Below are 17,950 nucleotides of genomic sequence, written 5' to 3'. Positions count from 1 at the left end.
CTGAAGACCATGGGCTGAAAGTGGAGAAGGAATGGTTCTTTAGAGGAAAATCGAGGTGCTTTATTTCATTACAAGGTCATATTAGAAAAAAAAAGGTGATCATTGATTGGTTAATTGGCTGATGCTTAATTGATCTGTGGACTGACCATCTAGGACCAGTCTTGGATTAGTCAGCTCTTGGATAGGAAATATATAAATGGAAAGTTGTTTGCAGAATGGACTGACTGGGTGGCTATACACCCAGGCTTTCTTGGTCTCAATGACTGTGATGTTTTCCCTTTCTTCTGACTGAAGGTTGAGACTTAATCACTTGTTGTTGTTCATCTTAGCTTGGACTGTTTTGGAAAAGAATGACTAAGGCACTTGCGTCAATCCAATGATGGTGAAAAAGCATACACAGGGTTCCTTCCTAGTCAAGCTGAATATTCAAACTCAGTTTACCAAGTCCCCCGGGGTGAGCCTCATGTATCAGGAACAATCCTGCTTCTCCAATGTAGCATGGTGGCCTAGCGGTCCAGTGTACCTTGTTGGTTTGTTTGCTTGTTGCTGTGGTCTGAATGTTTATGTTCCCCCAAAATTCATATGTTGACATACCAATGCCAAATGTGATGGTATGGGGCCTTTGAGAGGTGATTAGGTCATTAATGCCCTTATAAATGAAACCTGAGAGAGCTCCCTAGCCCCTTCTACCATGTAAGGACACAACAAGGAGATAGCAGTCTGCATTCCAGAAGGGGGCCTTCAACAGAATCCAACCATGCTGCCACCTGATCTTGACTTGCAGCCTCCAGAACTGTGAGAAATAAATTCTTTTGTTTATAAGTCATCCAGGCTGTGGTATTTTGTTATAGCAGCCTGAATGGACTAGACACTTGTTTACATATCTTTGAAGAAAATGAAATTTACAGACATGGTATTTGCCAACAGGCAGAATGTATGGATTGTCTCTAGTCCCAGTCACTGTCCAAAGAAGCAGATATAATCAGTTTCTCACTTCTACAAAATAAAAACTTTTTATTGGCAAATTTGAAATAATTTATAATGAATAGACTTCCCCTCTTTACCAATTATAAAAATTCAATTTAATTCATTCCAAGTGAAGCTTCATCTATAAATCTTTTCTTGATCACTTTGCCTAGTTCAATTTCCTTCCGCTTCCTTTTTCTTCCATCTTCCTTTCCTCCGATAATAATAATAATAATGTGTTACTCATTGAGCAATTACTTTGCACCAGGCACTGTGCTAAATGTCTTTCATGGATTATCTCATTTAATCCACTCAATAAGGTAGGCTATTGAAGACAATGCTTGTTTTGCAAAAGCACAGAGAGGATAAGAAACTTTGTCCAATGTCATACAATTCATGATTAAGCATGGCATTGAACCTAAACAGTTTGATTCTCAAGACCACACCTTTGGCCATGGCACCACACAACTTTTCACAGCATTTTTCGTCTATGCCACTTATCCACAGCACAGTGCCTGGCACGTAGTAAGCACAATGGTAAACACTGTGTAAGTGTAAGGCATACAGTGTAATGACTTGATACATGTATATATTGCAAAATAAGATTGATTTTATTTTATCATAACATCTCCCAACTATTTTTAATACTAATTCATAAAATAATGGGTGTTATTTAATAATTTAAAATAAAACTAAGATTAAAATTGAAGTGTATTAGAACATTAACTACATTTAATGCATAGAAAAATCCTTTAAGGCTTTGCAAATACACCCCATCCTTTCATGGGCATCTTGTACCTAAAACTATTTGAAATGTCCCAGGTCATGGATAACACAATTCGGCAATTGAGGATTTTCCAACCAAGACATTTGGGGTCATGTTTAATACACATGGTAGACAGAATTCTAAAATGCCCCCACCCCCCATATTTCCCACTCTAATATGATGAGCTATCAAGACCTGATTAGTTATGTTTAGATGGCAAAAGGGATTTTGCAGGTGTAATTAAGGTTATTGATCAATTGACTTTGAGTTAACCAAAAAGAAGATATCTGGGCAGGTCTAATTGATCACATGAGTCCTTAAAAGAGAGAGTTTTCTCAGGCTAGTGGCAGAAGAAGTCAGAAAGATTTGAAGCACAAGGATTCAACACACCACTGCTGGCTTGAAGATGAAGGGGGTAACATCCAAGGACTCGGGAGCACCTTCTAGTTTTTGAGAACAACTCCTGGTAACAACCACAAGGAACTGAATTCTTTCAACAATCTGACTGGACTTGGAAGCAGATTCTCCTCCAGAACATCCAGAAAAGATCCCCACCCCATGGTGATTTGGGGCTGTGAGATCCTAATCAGAGAATCCAGTTGAGCCCACCCAGACTTCTGATCTACTGAACTGTGAGATAATAAATAAGTGTAATTTTAAGCTGCTAAATCTGTGTCAGTTTGTGACACAGAAATAGAAAACTAATGCAGATTTTTATTGATCGACCCATACGAAATTGCCAATATTCACTGTTTTTGCTCTATAATGATTTCATTTGGTTCAGCCTAATATTATTTGGATGTGTTCCTTTTAATATTATTTGGTTGATAGGTTCTTACAGCCTTGACATCTTAGGAAGACAGCAAAAACCAATGTTCACAAACTTTACTCACTCCCTTGTTCTTTACTCCCCCAAATGCACACACCAAAAAATGTATTAATATATACATTGATCATTTTATGAGTCCTATACCAGAGAAAATGTCTCCTACCTTTAATCAAGTTGTTTCTAACTGCTTCTGTTACCAATTATGAGCCATATTATACCTAGTGTCTGTTCTCAGATGTGATCTAAAGTGTTTGAGGTCAGAAAGTATGTCTTTATTTCCTATACAATTTTTTGTACACACTCTCTTAACAAATAAGCAATGCAATGTTCAGGTTTACAATGATGGCTCTTTGACATGTAAAGATTGTCTGATTCAGTTATGCAGAGTGATATGCAGGGTTTTGTTTTGGCATGACCACTGGGGAGAAAAGATGTTTTACAGTTTGTACCATAGATTGAGACTTTTAAAGTTTTTTTTCTTCAAAGTAAAAGAGCAGTTGAGGAGTGTAGAAGTTCCCACCCATGCACAGAAACAGAATGCCGAGGGGAGAGCTGATGATTGAGCTGAGAATTCAACTAGCCATCCTTTCAAAACAGCTCCTGAAAGCATTTGAGAACAAAAATGGACAGAGGAATCTTCAGTGGCATAAAGAATCCAGCAATCATGTTTTCATTACAAAACAAGTATTTTCCTTTACCACTTATATGTGTAGCCCAAAAGACACAAAAGTGAACTCAGTGCAAATAGGTGCAATGTTTCCTTTTGTTTTTTTTTAAATTTCATGATTGTAAAGGGCAGAGATCAAGGGATCACGTTTTGAAGTGGGTATCACAGTGTTTGGTTGTTTTTTTTAAAAAATAAATTTATTTATTTATTTTTGGCTGTGTTGGGTCTTCGTTTCTGTGCGAGGACTTTCTCTAGTTGCGGCAAGCGGGGGCCACTCTTCATCGCAGTGTGCGGGCCTCTCACTATGGCGGCCTCTCTTGCTGTGGAGCACAGGCTCCAGATGCGCAGGCTCAGTACTTGTGGCTCACAGGCCCAGTTGCTCCGCAGCATGTGGGATCTTCCCAGACCAGGGCTCGAACCCGTGTCCCCTGCATTGGCAGGCATATTCTCAACCACTGCACCACCAGGGAAGCCCCAGGTGCAATGTTTTGATTCCACCCGGAGGGTGCTGAGACAGAGTAAAGAACGAACAGCTCCTCCTAGTTGTCATTGAGTGTGGCATTTATTATCGAATCAGGAAATATGTTTCTAGTGAAGCCCAACTTGAAGATGGAATAAAGAACTTAGTCATGCATCCTGACCATTGTGTAACTCAATGTTGCTTCATCCATCCAGATAAAAAGAAGCTGTGATTAATTTATAAATTATGGCCAATTCACTAGAATCCGTGCTTCTAAATCCTCAAATTCTTAGGACCGTGCTTCCAAATCAATACTGTCCATTCTGTGGGCAGCTTTTTTTTTTTTTTTTTACTGAGTTTCCTCTTATAAATTTTAGAATGAGCCAAGTAATTTTACCAAGATCACTTACAATATTGCTTCAGGAGTAATATTTTCAGAACAAGCAAAGGAACACTAATAGAATAAGACCCTTCATACACACAAGGATCCTTTTAAAATATCTTTAGAAAATAGATATGGTTCTCAACACCTTAATTTGTAAAGAAATTATTTCACATGGTCCCTTTCTTCCTTATTTTAAATGTTTCTGATTCTTTTCTATTATTATAAGCAGAGATATGCTGAGTAGTTTTAGCGTATTTTATTAACTAACAGAAAAAGAAACTTTGAAAGGGCTTAGCTCTTATAGAATATAACTGAAAGAGAACTTGGAAATCAAGTTCAATAAAACCCAGTACAATACAACCATGAATGAGTCTCCTACAAGTACCATAATCAAGTGACTGTACAGCCTTTGTTTGATTACTGCAGCCCATTTCAGTCTTGGATAGCTTTTACTATTAGAAAGTTTGTGTTGAAATAAAATCTATCTCCCTATAATTTCCATCTCTTGCCATAAAAGTCAAACTGTACTTAAGATTGTAGTTATTCTGTTCTTATCTTACTAGTTATTATTTAATTATACGTCTTTATCTGGTCACCGTGAAAATTCTGCTAACATACTCATTGAATCAAACTACATTCTACACTGTACATCAGTATATATTTCCACTGAAGCAATTTCCACAAGTAAGATTTTAAGTTCCAAGTGTCACGGTCCTAAACTTTGTCTCAGAAGGCATTTCATTACTGAAATTCATTCAAATCCATTTCTGAAGTGTCTTCTAAAACACTCACATGAACTCATATTATGACAATGAATTAAAGCTCCTTTGAGGTCATGTTTTTTTTAATTCCTCCAAATAGAAATGTTAAAGCTCAAATGTCAAAGTAAGCAATAGTAATACTAACACAGTTAATATCAAAGATAAATGTTAAACACATGCATACATTTCTTTGCAAAGAACATCTGCAAATGTATAACCAAGAGTGGTTTCATTACAGACAAATCTGCTTGAAAAGTCGTATCAAATTATTTTACATGCCATATCTTGGCATTTTCTAAGATCTAAAAAATTTCACAAAGGTTTATTTCTAGAGAATATAGCTAGTAATGATGATGACTGTAGATTAAGAAAGGGGACATCTTTACTCTGTACCTAATGATTTTCCACAAGCACAGTCCTGGTAACTCTCTGACATTTTTCTCATTTTGTCTCTCCTCTGGAGAAATGAAGTGACTTACTCAATTTGTAAATTTGGTAAGAAGAACCAGACAAGCCTGCATTCCTTTTTTCTCCCCTAGGCATGGAGCCTGGCCATTGAAATCTTTATTGCTTCTCTGCTCTTCCATGCAGTTGACCTTGCTGGGGCTGTCACATGCCCTGTGTGGGTCACTCCAGTCCAACGGGACCTACAACAGGCAAATGAGCCTCCCTAATTCTGGGCACAGTTAGCAGACTTACCTGACTCTCATACTGAATCACTTCCTTCATCTTTGCCCCCATCATTCATCTGTTTAGAACTCAGGCAGGGAAGAGATGGCTACTTTATGAGCTGTACTTCCCACCTCCAGGGATTCCAAATGTGGGACATCATGAAGTAGAGTAACAAAGATCCTTGGATTACCTAAACAGAGAGGAGAAACAGTATTTTTATTCTTGCAAGATGTAAAACTTCAGCTCTTTGTCTTTTCTTTTACTTAGAAACAAAAGCAAGTTGAGGATATATAGTATTCCAGGCCAAAATGTATACTCTAATCTTCTGACATATGCAAAATACGTGCATGAATACTTAGCAGGTGTAATTTTGTCATTATTATTTTATATTCAGATTTTTTTTTCATGTCTCAAACTACTTTTTACTTGCAACTACGTGATTTCACGCGATTCTTCTAAACAATGACATAAAATAGATTTCCTTGTGTATAAATAACTTACATACTCTCCATAAAGTAAATGCTCAAAGGTGCTAGAACAGATCGTCCACTCCTACAGTGTTCTCATATCCAACAGAGTTGATAAACGATATATAAATACTCAAGTCCAATATTAAAAACTCAGGCACTGGACTAACTTTAATAAAGTTTCTCAAACTATATCAATATATCTAAAGTGCATATATATTTTTTAAGAACGATTATTCTCAATAACTTCTCTATAAAAATAAGTTTGATGGTTTAGCCCATCTAACTTCACTACTTTGAGTATGAACTTTTAATATGCAGTCAGGCTTATTCTACCTTCTCTCAACATGACACCAACAGAATCAAAGCAGCTAGTGAGGTGCTAACATGTGAGGATTAATCCAGTGATCCGGGTCACAGTGCATTCCAGGAGGAGGTACCCATGTTACTGGAATTGGGCGATATGGTTTATTCTTCCTTCCCTGACTTGGATAACCAAATGGAACAGGAGGAGGGTAGTGACTTTGATGACCATTCCCTCGGTACATTCCTGGTTTTCTTCTGGGTAAAGGGCGCCACATTGGAAGAGGCGGAAATATCAGCTCTGAAATCTGGTACACGGGGCCGGGGGTCGCAGCCACTGAATTGGGTTTCACTTCTACTTCCTTACTTGTATCTTCATCTGAAGAAGAGGACCCCGAATGATAATCAGAGGTAACCTTATCAAGGGCCCTGGTCACCTTCTTGGAAATCTCATCCTTGTTCTCATCCTCATTTTCAAAGCTGGCAACAATGAATGCGTTGTTTTTCTCTCCATACCGACAGCACACCTCACATGGGTCCACCCATAGAGTGAGCTCCTTTGGCAAGCCCAGGTCACTGTACAAAATGCAGCTGTCCTCACAGGCTTTCAGGACATCAGGATCAACTCTCTGAAACTTATTGACACGAATGCATCTGTCCTTTTGATGGTTTTTCTGGATACCAGTGATTTTTATATTTTTCCTGAAGTATCAATTTCTCGGCAAACCTCTCGACTGCTGCTTTTTTCAACTTACCGTGTTTTCGAACCAGCCTTGTGAAAAAGAAGACTACGGCAAGCAATTTCGTTCTTCATCTTTCCCGCCGCCGCCTCCGCTCTGGGGCCACAGATTCCCTCCTGGACGGGAACCGAGGGCGCCGCCTCAGCGGGCCGGCGCTCGGCGGCAATGAGCGCGGCGAGCCTCGTCTGGCGCGTGCGGCTCCCGCGTCGTCGCGCGGCCGAGCGCGCGCTTGAGAGGGCGGGCTGGTGGCCGCGAGCGAGCGAGCGCGTCTCAGAAGCCGCGCTCTGGGGGCTCGCGGCCCGGAAGAGGGCCAGATATTTTTAAGTGACATTTAAAAATTGTAAATTGGCAAGAGCTATTTTATAATCATAAAAGTTTTCACCCAAGGAGTAATCTAATTCAACATTTCTGTTTTACAAATAAGAAAACTGAGGCACAAAGAGATAGCAAGGTCACACAAATATATGACCAGAGTGTAATTACATAAAAATGCTAATTGATAAGTATCATTGAAACCAAAAGTCATAAATGCCACTCTGTAGACCACTTATGCATCTTTGCAATATGCTAATGACATAGGCAGATATAGACATAGGCAGAATTTTATCCAGTTTTTATAATGGCCAAAAAGAATACAGCTTCACAAATCAAAACAGATTGAGGGTCTAAAATCCCTGGTCGAACAAAGCCTTCTATGTGGCCATGAGAACTGACTTACCCCAGGAATTGTCACCTCTGGCTTGTGGGTACTTCATCATCTAACCTCCCAACAGGTATTGTTTGAGCATCTGTCATGTGCTCCATGCAGTGTTCTATGCTTGGAAGGTGAATACAAAAGAAATGTAAGGATGATCCCTGCCCTTAGGGGGCTTATACTTTAGTTCGGGAAAGATAAAACCAAACAGCTGAAACAAGCAGACTACAATTTCAATGGAAAGTGAAACCCCTATACCAGGGGTCAGCAAACCTTTCCCTAAAGGGACAAACAGTAAATATTTTCAGTTTTGTGATCCATATTGTTTCTGTCACTACATAACTCTGCCGAAAGTGGAAGCAGCGATAGATAATATGTAAAAATATGGGTATGGAAGTATAATAATTTCATTTATAAACACTGAAAGTTGAATTTCATATAATTTTCTCTTATCATAAAATATTATACTTTTGACTTGTTTCAACAATTAAAAAAAATCTAAAAACAGTTCTTTCTCACAGCCTACCCCAAAACAAAACGTAGGCTAGATTTGCCTCCTAGGTTTGCTGATCTCTGGGTTAGGGTTATCTTAAAAAATAGAGGAATTTAGAATTGATGCATTGAAAGGCATGCACATTTTGTTTCTAGTGTCCATTTAGTTTTATTTGATGTAATATATCTGAGGTATAATTTTGTACATTTTTAATAGATGTACATTAGACCATTAACACATTCTGGAAATAACTGCTAGTCCTCCTTTCTAATTTCTGATCTAGAAATAGAGCTCTAGGCTCACGTGCTTCAGTAGTTGTGGCATGTGGCCTCAGTAGTTGTGGTGCACGGGCTTAGTTGCTACATGGCATGTGGGATCTTCCCAGACCAGGGATCAAACCCGTGTCCCCTGCACTGGCAGGTGGATTCTTAACAACTGCTCTACCAGGGAAGCCCCTCTACCATAATTTTTAATAACATCAATATTCAGAATTTCTTCCTGTAATCTTCTTTTTTTTTTTTTATTTCTGAGAGTTATTTCTTGCTCTCTGAATACCCACACACATATAGATGACTACTCTTGTTTTATCCTTGCGGTATCTTCTTTTCTCTCTATAGTCACTGATTTGCCAGATTTAATTTGCTTTAGTTTTTCATTTTCTTCTATTCTTTGTATTGTCCTTATTCAAATCTTTCTGTTTTGTTTTCTATAAGTCCATTTTGATCTTTCTTCAAGACAGAGGCTTTCGTCAACTGCTTGATGATTGTGGGCTGTCCATTCATATCTGGAGTTGAGGTACCGATCTCAAGGTCTGATTGGAAATTCTGTGCACCTGGTGAAGCTTATTGACTGAGTGGCATCAGTGTAGGTGCTTGGGTTTGGGATCCAGCTATTTCATTACACTACAGATCATTCTCTCCAAAGAGACTAAATCCAGAAGGAAATTCTCCAATCTGCCACATGGACATTAAACATGTAGATTTTCACTCAATCCTCCTGTTTTCAGCTGTGCTTCACCTCTACACCTTCCTACAATATGTTTAGGATTTGTCTGGTTCCATCTATCCAGACAGTAAAATTCCTGGCTCTTACCTGGACAAAGTGAGGGAGGGGTGGACCAGTCCTTGGCTGGGTAGAACAGGGGAGGGATTAAAGATGGTGTCTGGTTGCTTCTTATATAGAGACTTTCAAACACTTCTCAGCCCCACTTTTCTTTCCCACCGTCCGAGGTACCTGGTACCTCCCACTGTTGTGCTTTTTAAAGTTTCTAGAATGTGAATCAATTTGCTTCTTATTGGCTTCTTCTGTGACCTCAGTTATTACTTCTCTGTCTGCTTTCCTTCTTCCAAAGTTTTGTTGATATTTCTTATCTTCTGTCTTCTTTCTTATTCTCTTCATTCTTGTGGTTTTTTACTGTTGTTATCTCTGAACTATCATATTAGTGTGGTTTCAGGAGAGTGTAGAGGAAATGCATGTGCTTTGTTTTCTTTGTTTTAGTAATGTGCATTTTGAGTGTTACCAAAATGCCCTTTGAAAACAATGCATCAATTTACATTTCTAAAATCTGTGCACATGCATACCTTTTTGCAATGAACACACTTGCCAATAGTATGTAAATCAAATTGTTTCATCTCTGCCAATTTGGCTAAATTTTACATTCTTTAAGAGTGAGACCTCTGTCTTACCTGTCTTTGTTTCCTACATGCAATGTTTGGCACAGAAACGTCTGCAGGAAAGAGTATGGACTGAAGAGTCAACCATCTCAGCCCTTCAACTGACTAGGAGTTTGCCTTTGGTCATGTTATGTTATGGCTCTAGGGCTCCATATATTAATCTGAATTCATTATTACACTCTTCTTAGCATTAATACTCTAGCTGCATGTATTAATGTGCTAGGGCTGCAGTAACAAAGCACAACTAACTGGGTGGCTTAAACAACAGATACGTATCATCTCACAGTTCTGGAGGATAGAAGTCTGAGATAAAGGTGTCAGCAGGGTTGGTTCCTTCTGATGGCTGTGAGGGAAGGATCTGTTCCATGCCCCTCGTCTAGCTTCTGGTAGGTTGATGGCAATCGTTGGCATTCCTTGGATTGTACATACATCGTCATGGCCGCTGAGCCTGCGCGTCCGGAGCCTGTGCTCCGCAATGGGAGAGGCCACAGCGGTGAGAGGCCCGCGTACCACAAAAAAAAAAAAAAAAAAAAATATCTGATGGATAACGTGAATTTATTATTTCTAAATAAATGGTGAATACCAGGAGAGTTTAGCATAGAAGCTGAATTCTGTGTGTGTATATGCAGGGCCAGGAAAAGAAATAAAAATGGAAGCAGACTGACAAATAGCAGGGCAAAACCGATAAACAAAACCCATGCAGTCACCAGGAACAGAGTAGTTCAACAACTGGGCCTCTAAGGAACACAGTGACAGGTCCAGTATATTGGTTAATGTGACAGATAGGCCTGCTGTCACAAAGATGATCAATAGCTCAGGGGCTTAAAGAATAAAGGAGTGCATTTCTTTCTTTTTTTAAATTAATTAATTTATTTATTTTTGGCTGTGTTGGGTCTTCATTGCTTTGTGCGGGTGTTTCCCGTAGAGCCTTACAGTGTTACTGCTTCACAACTGGGATACAAACTCCAGAGAATACATGAGAACATCATATACCATGTCAAATCAACAAATGTTTGATACTAAGAAAAAAAGTTAAGTCCTGTGATAAACTTGGGCCATACTAATACCACTAACTCTCTTTCCCTTGACCAATCATTGGTAGTTTGCTTTGTCGTCTCAATCCTCAATCGATTGGGCTGTAGAAATATTGCAATTTGATTTAGAGTTCAAGCGAATAAAATGGCTGTCAAGTTATTAGTCAGCCCCTTTTCAAAATATCTGAATAGTTTATTAAAAGGAACTTCGTCAAGGCTTTATTAGTTATTAATCAAGATACTTTAATGTCTTGTATTCGCACTCAATCTAATTTTTGCATCTGTTCCTTTTTTTCCAAATCTTGGCTTGATACCGAACCTTTCCTCAATTTTTAAGAGTTGGTAGACTTTATAGATAATGAACCAAGGCATTACGGAGCATGGGCTTTACAAAGCCCAGCTTGGCTTTAAGTCAGGGCTTCATTACTTAGCTCTCTGTGATCTTGGGCATTTTTAGCTTCTCTGAGAGCCCTTTATCTTACCTGGGATAATAACAGTACCCACCGCAGGGGGTTATTACGAGGATTAAATAAGTTGTTGGCATATAGTAATAAAAAATTTTAAAACTTACTGTTTACTATTATCTGTAAAATAGATAGAATGGTTACTCTAGCAAGGTAAATGCACATAAGTGATTTAAAGTTTTTTTCTTCTTCCAAATCACCAAATAAGAAATCACTTTAACAGTGTAGCTGAGTAGAAGCCAATATAAATGCTTTATCACCTTAGTTTGAAGTCATTGAAGTTTGCCAGAAAGTTAAATACTGAGATAAATATTACACTAAAAACCCAGAAATAAGCACTTTGGTATTGATGTAATATAACTTACCAAAAGAATTTATATTTTTCTTTTCTTTTTGATACTTCCACGTCCAAGTTTAACCTCTAAATTTAGAGCTTTGCAGCTATGGCTACAAATATAAAATAAAATGGAGAATTAAAACAAATTATCATCATTCAGTCACAAACCACTCCTTCTTCAAACAGCCTCATAACACTGTCAAGCTGAAATTATGCAGCAACATTTTGTCATTATAGTTCTGGAGTCTGACCGAGGGAGACAGACTTAGAGATGTTACAACTCCTAGAGCCCTAATTACTAGTTAAAAAGTTTGACACACTTTGAACTGCATACTTACTAGATTGAGTTTAAGCTGTAGGTTCTGAAAGAAAGACGGTTTTATTTCATTAGGAATGGATTGGAAAAGCTATTATTGATGAGAGCTTTCTTTTGCTTTAAATAAATTTTGGAACAAGGTGTGAGGTGGATAGTCAATAAAGGGCAGAATCTTCTACAGGTAACATATCTAATATGCAGTCAACTTCAAAATTAGCATTTTCCCTAAGACACTCTGCCATTTAGTTGTCAACACTAATGAATAAGAGATTTAGATTTTTATAGTAATCTGATGTGGAAAGAAAGGTGTAGCTGGCTAGGTACTAACGAAAATATTTCCCTCAACAGTACAGCTATTATGCTTCTGAGTTTCCCAACAGCCTTATAACTATGACATGTGCAAACTAACAGAACAAGTGCTATCTGCTAACTCCATGAGAAAAATACTTGAAACTTGCCACTTTTACGATTGCCTAGAAATCTGCCATTATCACCCAAACTCTCTAGGATCTATAAGGGAACAGTAACAAATTTTTTTTTTCCAACTTAAATAAAACTAATCTCCCTTGTGATGCCAGTTACCCCTAGGAAAATTTGCTCAAGTTTGAATAAGCAATCACTATAAATCATCTCAGGAAAAAAAGTAGATATGATGGGTTAGAAATATATTAAAAGTTGCATATGGCTTATCAAAGAGTACAATAACATTAAAACCACAGGCCTCTAAAGTTTAAAAGTAAGTTTTCTGTTGAAGTTGCAGACATTTTGAATTCCACATACTTCAAACCTTTGAGAGCTATGTATCCTTACGATTTGTGCACTTTTCTGGTAGTCTGTACAACAGAATTTATCAGCAAACACAACAGAAATATCTGGAAAAGCCAAGGACATCCAATGATTTATTAGCAAGTCGTGATTTTTCTGGTAAGTCAAATAATTTAAGACTAGAAATCTAAAGATGTAGGTAATTGGAAAACATAATCTTTTAGTTTTTAAAAATTTACCTTCAGGGGCTTCCCTGGTGGCACAGTGGTTGCGCGTCCGCCTGCCGATGCAGGGGAACCGGGTTCGCGCCCCGGTCTGGGAGGATCCCGATCCCACATGCCGCGGAGCGGCTGGGCCCGTGAGCCATGGCCGCTGAGCCTGCGCGTCTGGAGCCTGTGCTCCGCAACGGGAGAGGCCACAACAGAGGGAGGCCCGCATACCACAAAAAAAAAAAAAAAAAAAAAATTTACCTTCAGGAAAAAACCTAAATTCTTACATCTTTTTTTCTCTTCGTAGTTCAAGTGTACTTATGAGACGGATGGCATTACAGTGGTATAAATATGGACTACTGAAGAGTCTGAAGTACTGTACTATTTGGCTTTATTTTAGACCTCTAATAAAGACTTTAACATGTTGAAAAAAAGCACAAGGCACAGACATTAGCATAGCTATAAGAACATTTCTGCTTTATGCCATGGCACTAGGCATATAAGTCAGATGTCATATCAAAATTTGTACAGGCCAAATTCTTGGTTAGGAAAATCCTACGTATAGTGACTCTAATGGTTGAAAGATGTTTCATTATATTTATATTTTCAATTATCTACTACAAACAAACTTTAGATGTTTTATATGAATCTTTTGATACTACAGCCTTTGGGAAAGGTATGGCTAATAAAAAGTCAATTTTTTAAAGAAAAGTTATAATTGTTACATTGTTTTTTTCTTTGCTAAATATTTAAACACATGGAAGTGAGATACCCCCTTTGCTCTTTCTCCCTTTTTATGCACAGAACAGAAGCACACATTGTCATGCCTCAAACTACTTTTTATTTGCAACTACATGATTTCACGCAATTCTTCTAAACAATGACATAAAATAGATTTCCTTGTGTATAAATAACTTACATACTCTCCATAAAGTAAATGCTCAAAGGTGCTAGAACAGATCGTCCACTCCTACAGTGTTCTCATATCCAACAGAGTTGATGCACAATATATAAATACTCAAGTCCAATATTAAAAACTCAGGCACTGGACTAACTTTAATAAAGTTTCTCAAACTATATCAATATATCTAAAGTGCATATATATTTTTTAAGAACGATTATTCTCAATAACTTCTCTATAAAAATAAGTTTGATGGTTTAGCCCATCTAACTTCACTACTTTGAGTATGAACTTTTAATATGCAGTCAGGCTTATTCTACCTTCTCTCAACATGACACCAACAGAATCAAAGCAGCTAGTGAGGTGCTAACATGTGAGGATTAATCCAGTGATCCGGGTCACAGTGCATTCCAGGAGGAGGTACCCATGTTACTGGAATTGGGCGATATGGTTTATTCTTCCTTCCCTGACTTGGATAACCAAATGGAACAGGAGGAGGGTAGTGACTTTGATGACCATTCCCTCGGTACATTCCTGGTTTTCTTCTGGGTAAAGGGCGCCACATTGGAAGAGGCGGAAATATCAGCTCTGAAATCTGGTACACGGGGCCGGGGGTCGCAGCCACTGAATTGGGTTTCACTTCTACTTCCTTACTTGTTTCTTCATCTGAAGAAGAGGACCCCGAATGATAATCAGAGGTAACCTTATCAAGGGCCCTGGTCACCTTCTTGGAAATCTCATCCTTGTTCTCATCCTCATTTTCAAAGCTGGCAACAATGAATGCGTTGTTTTTCTCTCCATACCGACAGCACACCTCACATGGGTCCACCCATAGAGTGAGTTCCTTTGGCAAGCCCAGGTCACTGTACAAAATGCAGCTGTCCTCACAGGCTTTCAGGACATCAGGATCAACTCTCTGAAACTTATTGACACGAATGCATCTGTCCTTTTGATGGTTTTTCTGGATACCAGTGATTTTTATATTTTTCCTGAAGTATCAATTTCTCGGCAAACCTCTCGACTGCTGCTTTTTTCAACTTACCGTGTTTTCGAACCAGCCTTGTGAAAAAGAAGACTACGGCAAGCAATTTCGTTCTTCATCTTTCCCGCCGCCGCCTCCGCTCTGGGGCCACAGATTCCCTCCTGGACGGGAACCGAGGGCGCCGCCTCAGCGGGCCGGCGCTCGGCGGCAATGAGCGCGGCGAGCCTCGTCTGGCGCGTGCGGCTCCCGCGTCGTCGCGCGGCCGAGCGCGCGCTTGAGAGGGCGGGCTGGTGGCCGCGAGCGAGCGAGCGCGTCTCAGAAGCCGCGCTCTGGGGGCTCGCGGCCCGGAAGAGGGCCAGATATTTTTAAGTGACATTTAAAAATTGTAAATTGGCAAGAGCTATTTTATAATCATAAAAGTTTTCACCCAAGGAGTAATCTAATTCAACATTTCTGTTTTACAAATAAGAAAACTGAGGCACAAAGAGATAGCAAGGTCACACAAATATATGACCAGAGTGTAATTACATAAAAATGCTAATTGATAAGTATCATTGAAACCAAAAGTCATAAATGCCACTCTGTAGACCACTTATGCATCTTTGCAATATGCTAATGACATAGGCAGATATAGACATAGGCAGAATTTTATCCAGTTTTTATAATGGCCAAAAAGAATACAGCTTCACAAATCAAAACAGATTGAGGGTCTAAAATCCCTGGTCGAACAAAGCCTTCTATGTGGCCATGAGAACTGACTTACCCCAGGAATTGTCACCTCTGGCTTGTGGGTACTTCATCATCTAACCTCCCAACAGGTATTGTTTGAGCATCTGTCATGTGCTCCATGCAGTGTTCTATGCTTGGAAGGTGAATACAAAAGAAATGTAAGGATGATCCCTGCCCTTAGGGGGCTTATACTTTAGTTCGGGAAAGATAAAACCAAACAGCTGAAACAAGCAGACTACAATTTCAATGGAAAGTGAAACCCCTATACCAGGGGTCAGCAAACCTTTCCCTAAAGGGACAAACAGTAAATATTTTCAGTTTTGTGATCCATATTGTTTCTGTCACTACATAACTCTGCCGAAAGTGGAAGCAGCGATAGATAATATGTAAAAATATGGGTATGGAAGTATAATAATTTCATTTATAAACACTGAAAGTTGAATTTCATATAATTTTCTCTTATCATAAAATATTATACTTTTGACTTGTTTCAACAATTAAAAAAAATCTAAAAACAGTTCTTTCTCACAGCCTACCCCAAAACAAAACGTAGGCTAGATTTGCCTCCTAGGTTTGCTGATCTCTGGGTTAGGGTTATCTTAAAAAATAGAGGAATTTAGAATTGATGCATTGAAAGGCATGCACATTTTGTTTCTAGTGTCCATTTAGTTTTATTTGATGTAATATATCTGAGGTATAATTTTGTACATTTTTAATAGATGTACATTAGACCATTAACACATTCTGGAAATAACTGCTAGTCCTCCTTTCTAATTTCTGATCTAGAAATAGAGCTCTAGGCTCACGTGCTTCAGTAGTTGTGGCATGTGGCCTCAGTAGTTGTGGTGCACGGGCTTAGTTGCTACATGGCATGTGGGATCTTCCCAGACCAGGGATCAAACCCGTGTCCCCTGCACTGGCAGGTGGATTCTTAACAACTGCTCTACCAGGGAAGCCCCTCTACCATAATTTTTAATAACATCAATATTCAGAATTTCTTCCTGTAATCTTCTTTTTTTTTTTTATTTCTGAGAGTTATTTCTTGCTCTCTGAATACCCACACACATATAGATGACTACTCTTGTTTTATCCTTGCGGTATCTTCTTTTCTCTCTATAGTCACTGATTTGCCAGATTTAATTTGCTTTAGTTTTTCATTTTCTTCTATTCTTTGTATTGTCCTTATTCAAATCTTTCTGTTTTGTTTTCTATAAGTCCATTTTGATCTTTCTTCAAGACAGAGGCTTTCGTCAACTGCTTGATGATTGTGGGCTGTCCATTCATATCTGGAGTTGAGGTACCGATCTCAAGGTCTGATTGGAAATTCTGTGCACCTGGTGAAGCTTATTGACTGAGTGGCATCAGTGTAGGTGCTTGGGTTTGGGATCCAGCTATTTCATTACACTACAGATCATTCTCTCCAAAGAGACTAAATCCAGAAGGAAATTCTCCAATCTGCCACATGGACATTAAACATGTAGATTTTCACTCAATCCTCCTGTTTTCAGCTGTGCTTCACCTCTACACCTTCCTACAATATGTTTAGGATTTGTCTGGTTCCATCTATCCAGACAGTAAAATTCCTGGCTCTTACCTGGACAAAGTGAGGGAGGGGTGGACCAGTCCTTGGCTGGGTAGAACAGGGGAGGGATTAAAGATGGTGTCTGGTTGCTTCTTATATAGAGACTTTCAAACACTTCTCAGCCCCACTTTTCTTTCCCACCGTCCGAGGTACCTGGTACCTCCCACTGTTGTGCTTTTTAAAGTTTCTAGAATGTGAATCAATTTGCTTCTTATTGGCTTCTTCTGTGACCTCAGTTATTACTTCTCTGTCTGCTTTCCTTCTTCCAAAGTTTTGTTGATATTTCTTATCTTCTGTCTTCTTTCTTATTCTCTTCATTCTTGTGGTTTTTTACTGTTGTTATCTCTGAACTATCATATTAGTGTGGTTTCAGGAGAGTGTAGAGGAAATGCATGTGCTTTGTTTTCTTTGTTTTAGTAATGTGCATTTTGAGTGTTACCAAAATGCCCTTTGAAAACAATGCATCAATTTACATTTCTAAAATCTGTGCACATGCATACCTTTTTGCAATGAACACACTTGCCAATAGTATGTAAATCAAATTGTTTCATCTCTGCCAATTTGGCTAAATTTTACATTCTTTAAGAGTGAGACCTCTGTCTTACCTGTCTTTGTTTCCTACATGCAATGTTTGGCACAGAAACGTCTGCAGGAAAGAGTATGGACTGAAGAGTCAACCATCTCAGCCCTTCAACTGACTAGGAGTTTGCCTTTGGTCATGTTATGTTATGGCTCTAGGGCTCCATATATTAATC

General features: G+C 38.8%; 2 protein-coding genes across 2 annotated transcripts; both read right to left on the bottom strand.

The window, feature by feature from the left end:
- Positions 1-6,278: 6,278 nt before the first annotated feature.
- Positions 6,279-10,313, bottom strand: LOC102980118 (protein BTG3-like). Its single transcript, XM_024124760.3, is given in 3 exon segments — positions 6,279-6,933; positions 6,935-7,084; positions 10,306-10,313. Coding segments are annotated over 3 exon segments (747 nt in total). The 3' UTR covers positions 6,279-6,344.
- LOC112065122 (protein BTG3-like) lies at positions 6,400-15,724 on the bottom strand. The gene is given in 4 exon segments (XM_024124761.3): positions 6,400-6,450; positions 14,223-14,846; positions 14,848-14,997; positions 15,663-15,724. Coding segments are annotated over 3 exon segments (801 nt in total). The 3' UTR covers positions 6,400-6,450; positions 14,223-14,257.
- Positions 15,725-17,950: the final 2,226 nt, after the last annotated feature.

The sequence above is a fragment of the Physeter macrocephalus genome, chromosome 2, assembly GCF_002837175.3.
Source record: "Physeter macrocephalus isolate SW-GA chromosome 2, ASM283717v5, whole genome shotgun sequence".
Lineage (NCBI taxonomy): Eukaryota > Metazoa > Chordata > Mammalia > Artiodactyla > Physeteridae > Physeter > Physeter macrocephalus.
The sequence above is the reverse complement of the archived record's forward strand: the minus strand, read 5'-3'. Positions and strand labels throughout refer to the sequence as shown.